Source organism: Salvelinus fontinalis, chromosome 6 (genome assembly GCF_029448725.1).
Source record: "Salvelinus fontinalis isolate EN_2023a chromosome 6, ASM2944872v1, whole genome shotgun sequence".
Classification (NCBI taxonomy): Eukaryota; Metazoa; Chordata; class Actinopteri; order Salmoniformes; family Salmonidae; genus Salvelinus; species Salvelinus fontinalis.
Genome location: NC_074670.1, coordinates 54,779,876 through 54,794,745, shown reverse-complemented (window position 1 = coordinate 54,794,745; position 14,870 = coordinate 54,779,876). Strand labels below are relative to the sequence as shown.

General features: G+C 43.8%; 1 protein-coding gene across 2 annotated transcripts in view; it reads right to left on the bottom strand.

Annotated features, from left to right (window-relative positions):
- ankrd50 (ankyrin repeat domain 50) overlaps positions 1 to 14,870 on the bottom strand; it is a 44,111-nt gene that overhangs the window by 13,578 nt on the left and 15,663 nt on the right. The window contains exon 3 of one of the 2 annotated variants that reach the window (XM_055927167.1): positions 6,916 to 7,151. The exons of the other annotated variant lie outside the window; for it this stretch is intronic. Coding sequence (XP_055783142.1) covers positions 6,916 to 7,151 — 236 coding nt within the window. The remainder of the gene's footprint in view (positions 1 to 6,915; positions 7,152 to 14,870) is intronic. 2 annotated transcript variants of the gene reach the window in all.

Below are 14,870 nucleotides of genomic sequence, written 5' to 3'. Positions count from 1 at the left end.
CAGATTTTTTTACCCAGTCGGCTCGGGGATTCACACCAGCGACCTTTCAGTTATTGTCCCAATTCTCTTGACCGCTAGGCTATCTTCCACCCTTTTTGACCCACTCTTTATGATTTTCCAGTCTTTTCCAGTCTTGGATGCCAATCATGTTTTATTTGCCGTCACTTCAAATAAACCTCTATCTACTATCGGTGTGCAGCAAGGAGTCTGGAACCATTTTGTTCAGCATGTCCACGCACCAGATTTAAAGCTCAGCCCATGGAATGTTCACAGAGCTCGCTGTAAAATCAGGTACTTGCAAAGTTTTTCTTGGCATGATAGTCGGAGTCAGTCTGGCATATCACCCTGTCTTTAGCACACTTTACCCCGCGTTGCAAGGCGAACCATTGGCTTGCCAGAAATTATAGGGCATTTATTTTCCTCAAATCAAATTAAGACCTAATTAAAGATCCCTGTATCGAAACGAGAACCGACATGCCTATACAGAAACCTAAAGAGAATACTAATCTTGTTATATGAAACTGGGATTGTTGGCAGGGCCATGCTGCATTCCAAAAGGCCATCACCTAGAAGGCAAAGAGACAGAGTTCTTCAACCATGTCTTGAGTCATGTTTCTGCGGTGCAGCACCAAAGGTCTCATAGATACACAGACACAGAAGACCTGTAATTTGCTTGGCTGTCAGACTGCTCGTGGTAAATACAGCATTCAGGGGGATTATAGTTGTCTTCAGCACAGCCAAGTAGCGCTCAACACGCAGACCAAGAGACTAACCAGCATACAGGAATACAAACCTGATGCACAATCTGTAAACACCAACTCGGCAACTATGAAGTTGATGGCAACTATGATGTTAGTAGATAAATATAACCTATATCTAATTATGGTTAACAATTTGATTGCCTCAAAGGTATTAGACTGTGCAACAGAAACAAACATATCAAAATAACCATAGAACAACCAAATACTATCATTTTAAGGATATTTTAGTCCGCTGAGGCTATGCATTCTGTAAGCAATACCTTCCTGACAAATAAGTGGTCCACATATCTAGCAAAAAGTTATTTGAATGGTCACTTCCACTGACATCCCTCCCATTTCTAATGATTTTACATCACCCGTACTACGTCCACGCTTCCTACATCTATGACAATATGTCATGACAGTGGAGCCTGCTGGTTAATGATAGGCCATCCAAACACCATCTTCATCCCTCTTTGGGGAGCATTCCACTCCTGGTGTAGAATAAATAAACAGTCATCGATGCTTTACAGCCATATTTGTGTTGTCAGCAGGCCAGAATATAGTGAGGCCTCTCCATTTGCACCAAGAAGAAGAAAACAACTCCCAGGATGGAGACGTTTGAGTGCTTTGACTTTCTTTCGGAGGGGCCCTATGCTCTGCGGCCCCTCGGAACCAAGCGTGGGTCTGCAGACAAGGGTTGGTCTGAGAGCTATGGTGGGGGGGCAGGAGAGCTTTTTTCATTTCTGGTCAGTGGTTTTAAATCAGGCCTGTCACCTGGCTTTGGTGCAAAGAATGGTCCATTCACAGCCGGAGCAGAGGAGGCACAGCTCCTCACTAAGGTGGACTACAGCTCCACACTAGGGTGGACTACAGCTCCTCACTAAGGTGGACTACAGCTCCTCACTAAGGTCGACTACAGCTCCTCACTAGGGTGGAATACAGCTCCTCACTAGGGTGGACTACAGCTCCTCACTAGGGTGGACTACAGCTCCTCACTAAGGTGGACTACAGCTCCTCACTAGGGTGGACTACAGCTCCTCACTAGGGTGGACTACAGCTCCTCACTAGGGTGGACTACAGCTCCTCACTAGGGTGGACTACAGCTCCTCACTAGGGTGGACTACAGCTCCTCACTAGGGTGGACTACAGCTCCTCACTAAGGTGGACTACAGCTCCTCACGAGGGTGGACTACAGCTCCTCACTAAGGTGAACTACAGCTCCTCACTAAGGTGAACTACAGCTCCTCACTAAGGTGAACTACAGCTCCTCACTAAGGTGGACTACAGCTCCTCACTAGGGTGAACTACAGCTCCTCACTAAGGTGGACTACAGCTCCTCACTAAGGTGGACTACAGCTCCTCACTAGGGTGAACTACAGCTCCTCACTAGGGTGGACTACAGATCCTCACTAGGGTGGACTACAGCTCCTCACTAGGGTGGACTACAGCTCCTCACTAGGGTGACTCCAGCTCCTCACTAGGGTGGACTACAGCTCCTCACTAGGGTGAACTACAGCTCCTCACTAGGGTGGACTACAGTTCCTCACCAAGGTGAACTACAGCTCCTCACTAGGGTGAACTACAGCTCCTCACTAAGGTGGACTACAGTTCCTCACTAAGGTGGACTACAGCTCCTCACTAAGGTGAACTACAGCTCCTCACTAAGGTGGACTACAGCTCCTCACTAAGGTGGACTACAGCTCCTCACTAGGGTGAACTACAGCTCCTCACTAGGATGAACTACAGTTCCTCACTAAGGTGGACTACAGCTCCTCACTAAGGTGGACTACAGCTCCTCACTAGGGTGGACTACAGCTCCTCACTAGGGTGACTCCAGCTCCTCACTAGGGTGACCTACAGCTCCTCACTAAGGTGAACTACAGCTCCTTACTAAGGTGGACTACAGCTCCTTACTAGGGTGGACCACAGCTCCTCACTAAGGTGAACTACAGTTCCTCACTAGGGTGGACTACAGCTCCTCACTAGGGTGGACCACAGCTCCTCACTAGGGTGGACTACAGTTCCTCACTAAGGTGAACTACAGCTCCTCACTAGGGTGGACTACAGCTCCTCACTAGGGTGAACTACAGCTCCTCACTAGGGTGAACTACAGCTCCTCACTAGGGTGGACTACAGCTCCTCACTAGGGTGGACTACAGCTCCTCACTAGGGTGGACTACAGCTCCTCACTAGGGTGGACTACAGCTCCTCACTAGGGTGGACTACAGCTCATCACTAAGGTGGACTACAGCTCCTCACTAGGGTGGACTACAGATCCTCACTAGGGTGAACTACAGCTCCTCACTAAGGTGAACTACAGCTCCTCACTAGGGTGGACTACAGCTCCTCACTAGGGTGGACTACAGATCCTCACTAGGGTGGACTACAGCTCCTCACTAGGGTGAACTACAGCTCTTCACTAGGGTGAACTACAGCTCCTCACTAGGGTGGACTACAGCTCCTCACTAGGGTGGACTACAGATCCTCACTAGGGTGGACTACAGCTCCTCACTAGGGTGAACTACAGCTCTTCACTAGGGTGAACTACAGCTCCTCACTAGGGTGGACTACAGTCTCTCTCTGAAGAGACGTGAGAAGGAAACAAAAGCTGCTGATAAAACCACCGTTTCAGAGAACGGACGCAGCATAAATGGTGACACACAAGCATGGGGGGAGTAACATGTATGTATGTGGTAGACATTAGTTATGGGAAAGATTTATCCTCAATAGCCCAATGGATAAATGTTGTCTCGATAAAGAAATGAACAAGTGAACCCTTATTTCCTTATGGAGGGCAGAAGAATGTCCCCTGGAAGGGTTTAGGCTTCCAGACACCATTCCTGGGTGAAAAACTGAAATATGCCCGTCTTAAAATCCTGTTGCTATACATGGCCAAAAAGAGAACACCATACTGTGTGTGTCAGCCAATACTCCACTGAAAACTTTATTGGGCAGATGGTATCCATCACTACAGTTCTACTGTACTCTGACAGGGAGACAAGACAGGGCTTCATCATGCATTCCGAATGAGTTTTCACATGATTTGTCAGTCATTTTCAGTCAAGACTACAATGTTTCACTGTCCACTGTTTACAAAGAGTGCAGGGCAAACATAGTAAGGCAATCAGACAGTCCGGGAAGAAGCTCTTTCAGCTTAAATCCTGATCATGTTAACCTTCAAGACAAATCAGAGAGAGAGAGAGAGAGAGAGAGAGAGAGAGAGAGAGAGAGAGAGAGAGAGAGAGAGAGAGAGAGAGAGAGAGAGAGAGAGAGAGAGAGAGAGAGAGAGAGAGAGAGAGAGAGAGAGAGAGAGAGAGAGAGAGAGAGAGAGAGAGAGAGAGAGAGAGAGAGAGACTTCCCCAAAAATATTTTGAGATAAAATGAGTCAATTTCCATGGGAACATTTTTAGGGATACCATCCAAAATATTCTCCAGGACCATTTGAACTGAATGGTGGCCTACCCAATGACCTTTTGGTCAGAAGACGTTCTCCAAACTCAATCTTCACTATATTCATGCGACCGCAAAGTTCCCACAACCACAAAACAGCGTGTACTGGGCTACAAACACCTCCTCCGCTCAGGACAAATGTGTTATTTTCAATAGGCGTATGCGGTTGCTTTGCAGAGAGCGTGACTCTGCACCCTGGCAGTACTCTGCCAACACAAACGGGCCTCGTAAACAATACAGAGGACTATTTTTAGTGTACGCTTGGACTCAATTTGATACCCTAAGTATTGTGGTCTATTTTCATCAAGCCCTACGGGAATTGTGAGTATTCGCACAGCGGTTAAAATAAGTGGGTGTGTCTAATGGACGATCAAGTAAGCGTGCATGTGTGTGGGAGGCTGCAGAGCTGAACGGTTGCTGATGGTGTGGAAAACACAGGACACTGAACACAGACTAAACCAAAATGAATGGCTTGACTACATCAAGAAACTCTTGAGTTTTGCTTTCTGTGAATGCTAAACCTATTTCTCAGAAGCACAAGCCACTTTATCGGGTGTGTAGACTTTTGATTCTGTGACTGATACAACAGCTAGCAGCATTTCAAAACACATGTTGACATGTTCATTTTCCATCTGCAACAGACAGGTAAAACGTATCTCGCTGTTTTTATTATTCTGTCTGGCGTTTAAAGTGACAGGAGGCTATGACATGGGCTTGGCCCTTATCAAAGTGACAACTAAAGGGATTGAGAGGACGAGAGTCAAACAGAAAACACAAGAGATAACTGTTATTTATCCGATTGCTCCATGGTGAATCTTCCTCTCAATAAAACCAAATCAAAACAACCAAAAGACAGGGCTGTCTGTTTAAGCACAGAGAAGCCTGTAAGTAAAAATACCAGTAATCATTAATATCACTATTAATTATCAGGAAGCAACTTGCTGATAATGCTTTCTGATATGGATCATCATGAAGGATTTACATTGGTGACATATACCAGCAGTAATTCCATCCCCAACAATTGACGTCTCATGAAATCCACAAATACGGATCTACGGATGGGGGCAATCACACATTTCTGATACCTTTCCGCCCATGATGAACGGAATAGCCGAAACGTTTAAAATCGTATGCAAATCAGACAAAGCCTTCCACTCATGTGAGAGAGGATATACTGTGTGCAATGCAGCTGTGTGTTCTGTGGGCTAAGGACAGTACGGCAAGGAGACATGACAGAGCTACGATTCATCGGCCGCTATGTTCGGTTAGATCAATACTGTTAGGCAGGGGGTCCAGGTCACTGGTGTAATGGGAACTGAATGCCTCTGCAGACCTTACAGCAACTGTTACGTTCGATTGTCTCAATGCAACGCTTACATTTCAATTTCATATCTATCTTATGTCCATCGGAATTGGCATGGCTGGTCCACACAAGGGTCAAAATATTGTTTTAAGAATCCTCTCTCAAATTCCTGCTCATGTTATCGACGTACAAAACAAAACACTGCCATAGAAGAGCTTCAGGCAGGCTTCCAGAACCCTGTCCTTTCACGATTCCAAAAGTCCTTGACTGTGCTCAAAAAAATGTGTTTTCATAAAGCGCATGTAAATATGGTTGAATCTCTCTAGACATTTCTTGAGTTATCTGCCCATCTTACTAGCATTTGTAGTTATGTGGCAGAATATGAATCAGTATATCGTCTTGTTCAGAACTGCCAGCTTCCCTGCGTTAACCCTGCCCACAGGCAGTAATACCTAAACTAGCGTAGCATAGGAATTCTATTCAGCAGAAACCCTAATTGCAATTGGCAACCACTTTCTGAATAGAGCACAGAAGAAACGGGGCTGTTTTAAATCGGGTTTTACATGATGTTTCAAGCAGCAACAGGAGGGCATCCGAATCCCCCACATAGTGTTTGAAGAGCTAAAGGGGACACAACAGTGCAGGCTCTGCGGCGGGTATTACACCCACGCTCTCTTACTGGTTCGATTAATGTTACGCCAGCCTCTCTGCTCATCACCCAATAGTGGGCTGGTATTCTGACAGCTCGATAATGGCCGCTAGTTCGGCTTGTCATGGCACATAGAGCAGTAGTCGTTTTCGCAAGACACCGTGATATTTAGGCGTTCTGTGGCAGGACCTAATCTTTTTAGCATTTCATGATGTTAAAATCTATATGGAATTAGCATTCGCTGAGCCGACGTGGCTGGAAGCACAGCATGACACGTGCTTTGTTTAATAGCTGCCGAAAAGGCTGACATTTATCACGACACGGAATAGAATAATCTGTACTCCAGAAGAAAATGGCATAACCTGCTCAGTAAGAGTTTAAATATAACTGAAAAGCCTTTTACTATGATTGCCTTACAGAAAACCCAGAGGAAATCCATATATCTCTTGAGAAACATATGCTCAATGTATGCAAACAAAAGCAGTTAAGAGGAAGTTTTATTCTTCAAGGAGCCACAAGTGGCAGACTAGTGGCAGTACACGATGCGACATTCGCGTTAATTGTTTGTTTGTGTGGCAATGTGTGTTGTCTAAAGAGAAGTACAATGTGTTCTGCGACACATCTTACCATTTGGTGAAAAACGACTCATTACGTGGATATACTAAACAACATATACCAACTGCTGTATATAAGCCTCACCATATGGATCCCAAAAGAAATGAAAACCCTATCACCCGACCCGAAAGGTACCCAAACAAATGTACTCAGACCTGTGAACAGTTTGGTGATGGCCTTGTTCTGTCGGCGTGCTGAGCAGATGAGGAGGAGCCAGGGTGGGAAGAACTCATGGTGGCTGGCCAGAAGCTCAGCGATGGTTCTGGGGGTGTCTGAGCCTGAAGACCTCTGTTCGCCCTCACCCAGCTGACAGCCTTCGTCAATAGAGTCTACCAGGAGGAAGAGGGCCTGCTGAGGCGGCTTGGCGCTCAAGAGTGGGAGGAGAACACACCTGTAGGGCAACATAGAAGAGGAACGATTTAGAAATCTCTCTGTGCACCTAACGCTTCCCACGGCAAGTTGATACTGTTGAGGAGAGGTGAGGATGAAAGTCCACCTACAACAAAAATTGATTTAATGTCAGTCTGTAGCAAACGTTTGATTGTATCTTAGAAACTTTCTCTCCATCCACAGTTTAGCTTTCAGGCTCTTGACAGGCCTTCGCAGTGCAAACGCAATCTCTAAAACGGAAACCTCTTTAGGGAATTGAAATCTGCAGTACAGATATCACTGCATATAGACTGTATAACACTGCATATAGACTGTATAACACTGCATATAGACTGTATAACACTGCATATAGACTGTATAACACTGCATATAGACTGTATAACACTGCATATAGACTGTATAACACTGCATATAAACTCAGTCCTCTAGATTGTTTATTAGCCGACTGCTGAGAGAAAATGTGAGAGAAAATAACTGAATTTCAATTGAAAACAGACCGAGCAGGTCCACATGAATCAAATGAAGACAAGCCATGCTTACATGGACGACAACTGTCTGAAATAGTCAGGGAAATCATTTGAGAGTCGTTACAAATCCATGTCAGTATTTGAGCCTACACACACCCATTAAAACAGCCTGGATGCACTGTGAATAATGTACAGCATTAAACAACCAACACTCAGCTATACTCACAAACCCAAAGTGTTTAAATGCTGCATTGACATCACATAAGCGTGCAAGCCAAAGGGAAAAGTGAAGATCCCATTTGCTGGAATGATAATGCCTAGTATGACTACGTGCATAAATGCCATGATGTCCTGTATGTGTCCTGTATTTGTTCCCGTTATTTTCCAACCACATGTTTGTGCTGGCAAGACTTTAGTGCCTGTGTACAGAGCTGCTACCCCAACCTGATTCCTATGTTGAAACTGTTATTTTCCTGTTGTGATTTCCCACCACCGCTAAAACAGCCCTTAGTTATGCATGCCCTCGCTGATCCCCAAATTAGGGCCTTTTAAATGTTACTTTAAGTCAGAATGCAATTCCAACGGCTCAGCAAACACTTTTTCAGCCAAACCTGCCCTCCAATCCTCTATTTTCCAGCAGCTCATTTTCTCAAGTGCAAGAAAGGGAGGGTAATGCGCAGTCATCAACCTGCAAGCTCAATCATTACATCGCACCATCTCAGAGAAAAATGGCTGATTGCTCTTTCTGACGACTGCAGCCCCACATCAAATCTGCAGTACAGGCAGGGAAACCAGCCAAGAGGAATGTCCATCTGCAGCGTTTGTGTGCTCCAAACTACTGCAGAGACAAACAAATTCACAGTGACAGCAATGCAGGCCTTGTTACGAGACAAAGAGCCATTCTTTCCCTAAAAATCAACTGCTTTCAGAACTGTTGACAACTGACTTTCCTGCAGGAAGGGGACAGGGGCTTGAAATGAACACAACAATAGGATGGGTGTCATACTACCTTCCTAAGTACCTCAGCGAATGATGAGTGGATTTGTGACGCATCCTGTCCCTCAGACCTTAACACCAACTATTTGGGGCTTTTGTATTCCATCCTCAAAATATGCCAATCGCTGAGGGCCATTATCATTTTGAGAAAGAAAGAGAACGTGAAACGAGCCTAATGCTCCAGCCATCTGTTATGCTGCGGTCCCCATCTTCCACGGCCCGGCCACATTGTGCAAAGTGGGTTTCACTGTAATGTTTAGTGAATATGTCTGGGCCGACAGGCAGCACTGGGCACCGTGCCCGCGTCTTACAAATTTACTGAGTCGCTTTTATGGAGTGGGCGCTGAGCCTGAAATTTCCCCCGTCATGCAATGGCGCAGGAGACTGGCTCAAGTCCAATATACATGTCCGGCCATGACACCATTCTATTAATGGAGTAGAGCTGCAGGTGAGTCAACGACTCACTGCAGAGTCCCCATTGAAAAGCAATAGCTACACAGTGCCACAGTGGAAACCGAACGACTCTCATTAGGAGAATCAATTTGAATGGAACACCTTGTCATGCCCTGACCGTAGAGAGCTTTTTATGTCTCTATTTTGGTTTGGTCAGGGTGTGATTTGGGTGGGCATTCTATGTTCATTTTCTATGTTTTGTATTTGTTTGTTGTTTGGCCGGGTGTGGTTCTCAATCAGAGGCAGCTGTCTATCGTTGTCTCTGATTGAGAACCATACTTAGGTATCTTTTTCCCACATGGTTTTTGTGGGTAGTTGTTTTCTGTTTTTGTGTCTTCACCAGACAGAACTGTTTCGTGTTGTTACATTTTGTTATTTTGTCTCAGTGTTCAGTTTTTTAAATAAATATCATGAACACCTCCCACGCTGCGCTTTGGTCCACACCTTCTTCATACGACGACCGTTACACACCTGTATTTCTTCCTTTAGAGAGTCCATTTAGCCTGCTCAGCTTCTTTGCAGAGTCAGGAGAGCTTAGCAGAAAAAGATTGCATGACAACAGTTGACTCATGCCCCCTCAGGGGGGTAGACCGAGAAAAAGCAACCAGCCCCCAATTTGGAAAATGCATATTATTAATGTATACCTTAAAGTGGAACAGACAGCATTTTAACTACTTTGTAGATATGAAACAAACAGACAATCATATCAGCCCAAAATATACAATTCCCAGTTTATGCTACAAAACCAACTTTATGAGGTTTTAAAATGAGGTTCTCTTTGACCCAGCATTCCATGGCGTAGAGTTAGGCATTGTTTGCAGAATAGATGGATGCAGTACAATGCATGACTCATAATTCACAAATAAATGTTTCGGTAGTTCAACAAATATTGCTATCAGGTTGTGAATCACAGCTGGCCTGGTACAATGTATGCTGCCTCCAGCCATTCGTGATCCAGTTTCAATGACTCAATATTTTGGAAAGAAAACAAAAACTAATGTCCATACAATTCAACTAGCAAGGGCAATGATCACAAGTCAGTCATAAACTAGCCTATTAGCCACGTTATCTACTGATGTAACTATTTATTTCTAATGATCTTATATATATATATATATATATACACACAGTGCTGCTTGAAAGTATATGAACCCCTTGTGCAATTACATATTTGTTTTGTTTTAACCATGAAATCTTCATTTAATCATAACCAGTCTTTTTGATCTGACATAAGAGGTTTATATTTACCAATACCATACGTTGGTGTAGAGCAGCGTTTCCCAAACTCGATCCTCAGGACCCCAAGTGGTTCACGTTTTGGTTTTTGCGCTAACACTACACCACTGATTCAAATGATCAAAGCTTGATGATTAGTGAATCAGCTGTGTAGTTCTAGGTCAAAAACCAAAACGTACTCAATTAAAAAATCATTAGTGTAGGTGCAAAAATATGTGAACCCCAAGATGCATTGGTTAAATCAAGTAGGTAAGTAGAATCATGTGGGTAAATAATGAACCAATCAAAGGAGCGATCATTAGGAAAGAGTTTGGGCGGGACTCTGATAAATAAAGATGAGAAACCTGGTCAGTTTGGCGCTACCCATCCAGGTGAATGCAAAGCACACCATGCCGAGAGGAAAGCAGATCTCAGAGGACATCAGGACGAGGGTAGTGAGGTCACATCAGTCTGGGGAAGGCTATAAAATCATCTCAAAAAGATTTGAGCTCCATCAGTCCACTTTTTACAAATGGAAAATGGAGAGCATTTACAATGACAGCAACTCAGCCTAGAAGTGGACACCCTTCCAAAATATCCCCAAGAGCCTCAAGAACAATAGTAAATCAGGTAAAAGCCAACCCAAACATAACATCTAGAGATTTGCAGACCTCCCTTGCTGCATCTCCGGTAACTGTGCTTCAACAATAAGAACAGTGAATCTAAATGCTATTCATGGGAGGGTTGCTAGGAAAAAGCCTCTGCTGTCAAAAAAGAACCAAACTGCCCATTTTAACTTTGCCAGAGACTACCTGGAGAAACCTGAAGGTTTCTGGAAGTCCATTCTCTGGACCGATGAGTCCAAAACGGACCTTTTTGGTCACAATCAACATGGCTATGTTTGGCGAAAACCCAACACTGCCTACCACCAAAATAACCTTACCCCAACAGTCAAGCATGGTGGTGGGAATGTCAAGATCTCAGCTGCTTTTCCTCCTCTGGACCTGTATGACTCCACATCGTCAAGGGAACCATGAATTCTGAGGTATACCAGGATATTCTTGAACAGAACGTCATGCCATCAGTCAAGGAGCTAAAGCTGGGGATGAAAATAAGGTTTTCCAACAAGACAACGACTCAAAGCTGTCAAGCAAATCTACCAAGGAACGTCTCTGGAGAAAGAAGTTTTGGATTGGCCGAGTCAAAGTCCTGACCTAAATCCAATCAAGATGCTGTGGCTGGACCTGAAGAGGGCAGTTCATGCCAGACACCCCTCAAACCTCAATTGGCTGAGTTCTATAAGGAGGAGTAGGCAAAAATCCCTCAAAACATTTGTCAGAGACCGAATGCTGGCTATAGGAGACATTTACTCTAAATTATCGCTGCTAAATGGAGGTGCCACAAGCTATTGACTGAAGGGGTTCACATTTTTTGAACATATCAAATCTGAGTTTCTGTTAAATAAACCTATTTTGTTAAATAAACAATGAAAATGTATTTAAAAAATAGTTTCTGTCATTTACTTGGAATGTATTACGAATTGGGGTTTGGATAAGGATTTAATGTTTATTTTAATATTTTATAGCAAAATAATGACCAGCCCTGTAGGATTCACATACTTTTAAGCAGCACTATATATATGTACACACAGTGCATTCAGAAAGGAATTCAGACCACTTTACTTCTCTACATTTTATTACGCTACAGCCTTATTCTAAAATTGATTAAATAGTATTTTCCCCTCATCAATCTGCACACTACCCCATTATGACAAAGCAAAAACAGTTTTTTTTGTTTTTTTTTAATGTTCCAAATGTATTAAAAATAAAAAATGGAATATCAAATTTTTCATAATTATTCAGACCATTTCCTTAGTACTTTGTTCAAGCACCTTTGGCAGTGATTACAGCCTCAAGTCTTCTTGGGTATGAAGTTACAAGTTCGGCACACCTGTATTTGGTGAGTTTCTCACATTTGTCTCTGCAGATCCTCTCAACCTTTGTCAGGTTGGATGGGGAGTGTTGCTGCAAAGCTATTTTCAGGTCTCTCCTGAGATGTTCGATCGGGTTCAAGTCCGGGCTTTGGCTGGGCCACACAAGGACTTGTCCCGAAGCCACTCCTGCGTTGTCTTGGCTGTGTGCTTAGGGTCGATGTCCTGTTGGAAGGTGAATTTATGCCCCAGTTTGAGTTCCTGAGTGCTAGGGAGCAAGTTTTCATCAAGGATCTCTCTGTACTTTGCTCTGTTCATCTTTCCCTCGATCCTGACTGGACTGTGTGGGTAGCCTAGCGGGTAAGAGCATTGGGCCAGTAACCTGAATGGTCTCTGGTTTGAATCCCTGAGCTGACTAGGTGAAAAATCCGCCGATGTGCCTTTGTGCAAGGCACTTAACCCTAATTGCTCATGTAAGTTGCTCTGGATAAAAGTGTCTGCTAAATGACTAAAATGAAGAAGAAGAAAATGCTGCCACCACCATGCTTCACCGTAGGGATGGTGCCAGGTTTTCTCCAGATGTTACGCAGTAGTGTAAAGCACTTAAGTTAAAAAAAATGAAGTACAACTGAAGTAGTTTTTGGGGGTATCTTTACCTTACTATTTATATTTTTGACAACTTGTACTCTTACTTCACTACATTCCAAAAGAAAATGTACTTTTTACTCCATACATTTTCTTGACAACCAAAAGTACTCATTACATGTTGAATGGTTAGCAGGACAGGAAAATGATCCAATTCATGTACTTATCAAGAGAACACATGGTCCTCCCTACTGTCTCTGATCTGGCAGACTCACTAAACACAAATGCATCTTTTGTAAATGATGTCTGAGTGTTGGAGTGTTCCCCTGGCTATCCAGAAATGTTTAAAACAAGAAAATGGTGCTGTCTGCTTTGCTTAATATAAGGAATTTGAAATGATTTATACTTTTACTTTTGATACTTTAGTATATTTACAACCCAATACTTTTAGACTTTTACTCAAGTAGGATTTTACTGGGTGACTTTCACTTTTACTTGAGTAACTTTCTATCAAGGTATGTATACTTTTATTCAAACATGACATTTGGGTACTTTTTCCACCACTTACGTTACACTTGGGATTCAGACCAAAGAATCTTGTTTCTCATGGTCTGAGAGTCTTTAGGTGCCTTTTGGCAAACTCCAAGCGAGCTGTCATGTGCCTTTTACTGAGGAGTGGCTTCCGTCTGGCCACTCTACCATGAAGGCCTAATTGGTGGAGTGCTACAGAGATGGTTGTCCTTCTGGTAGGTTCTCCCATCTCCACAGAGGAACTGGAGCTCTTTCAGCATGACCATTGGGTTCTTAGTCACCTCCCTGACCAAGGCCCTTCTCCCCCAATTGCTCAGTTTGGCAGGGTGGCCAGCTCTAGGAAGAGTCTTGTTGGTTCCAAACTTCTTCCGTTTAAGAATGATGGAGGCCACTGTGTTCTTGGGGACATTCAATGCTGCGGAATTTTTTTGGTACCCTTCCCCAGATCTGTGCATCGACACAATCCTGTCTCTGAGCTCTACGGACAATTCCTTCGACCTCGTGGCTTTGCTCTGATATGTACTGTCAACTGTGGGACCTTATATAGACAGCTGTGTGCCTTTCCAAATCATGCCCAATCAATTGAATTTACCACAGGTGGACTCCAATCAAGTGGTAGAAACATCTCAAAGATGATCAATGGAAACAGGATGCACCTGAGCTCAATTTCGAGTCTCATAGCAAACGGTCTGAATACTTATGTAATTAAGGTATTTCAGTTTTTTTTTAATTATACAATTTAAAAAATGTCTAAAAACCTGCTTTCGCTTTGTCATTATGGGGTAGTGTGTGTATATATATGAGAAATGTTTTATTTAATCAAAATATATATATATATGGCACACGAGACACCTGTCTTATTTGTGCCCATCTCTGTGAAATAATCCATTGCCGTGGCCGCAGGGATGGCACAGTACAAGAAGAAAGGGCGTGCGTCTAAGATGCACAATGCACGTCTCTCTCCAGACGCGCTCTCTCCCGCCAATTTGTGCACATTCTTTTTTTCATAACTTCATTGTGTGAATTGTTTGCATTTGATTGTTAGTGTCCATCAATTCCCCATTAAATACACTATATATACAAAAGTATGTGGACACCCCTTCAAATGAGTGTATTCAACTATTTCAGCCACACCTGTTGCTGACAGATGTATAAAATCGAGCAAACAGCCATGCAATCTCCATAGACAAACATTAGCAGTAGAATGGCCCGTACTGAAGAGCTCAGTGACTTTCAATGTGGACGCCACCTTTACAACAAGTCAGTTTGTCAAATTTCTGCCCTGCTAGAGCTACCCCGGTCAACTGTAAGTGCTATTATTTTGAAGTGGAAACGTCTAGGAGCAACAACGAGTCAGGCGCGAAGTGGTAGGCCACACAAGCTCACAGAACGGGACTGCCGAGTGCTGAAGCGCGTAAAAATCGTCTGTCCTCGGTTGCAACACTAACTGCTGAGTTCCAAACCGCCTCTGGAAACAACATCAGCACAAGAACTGTTCGTCGGGAGCTTAATGAAATGGGTTTCCATGACCGAGCAGCCGCAC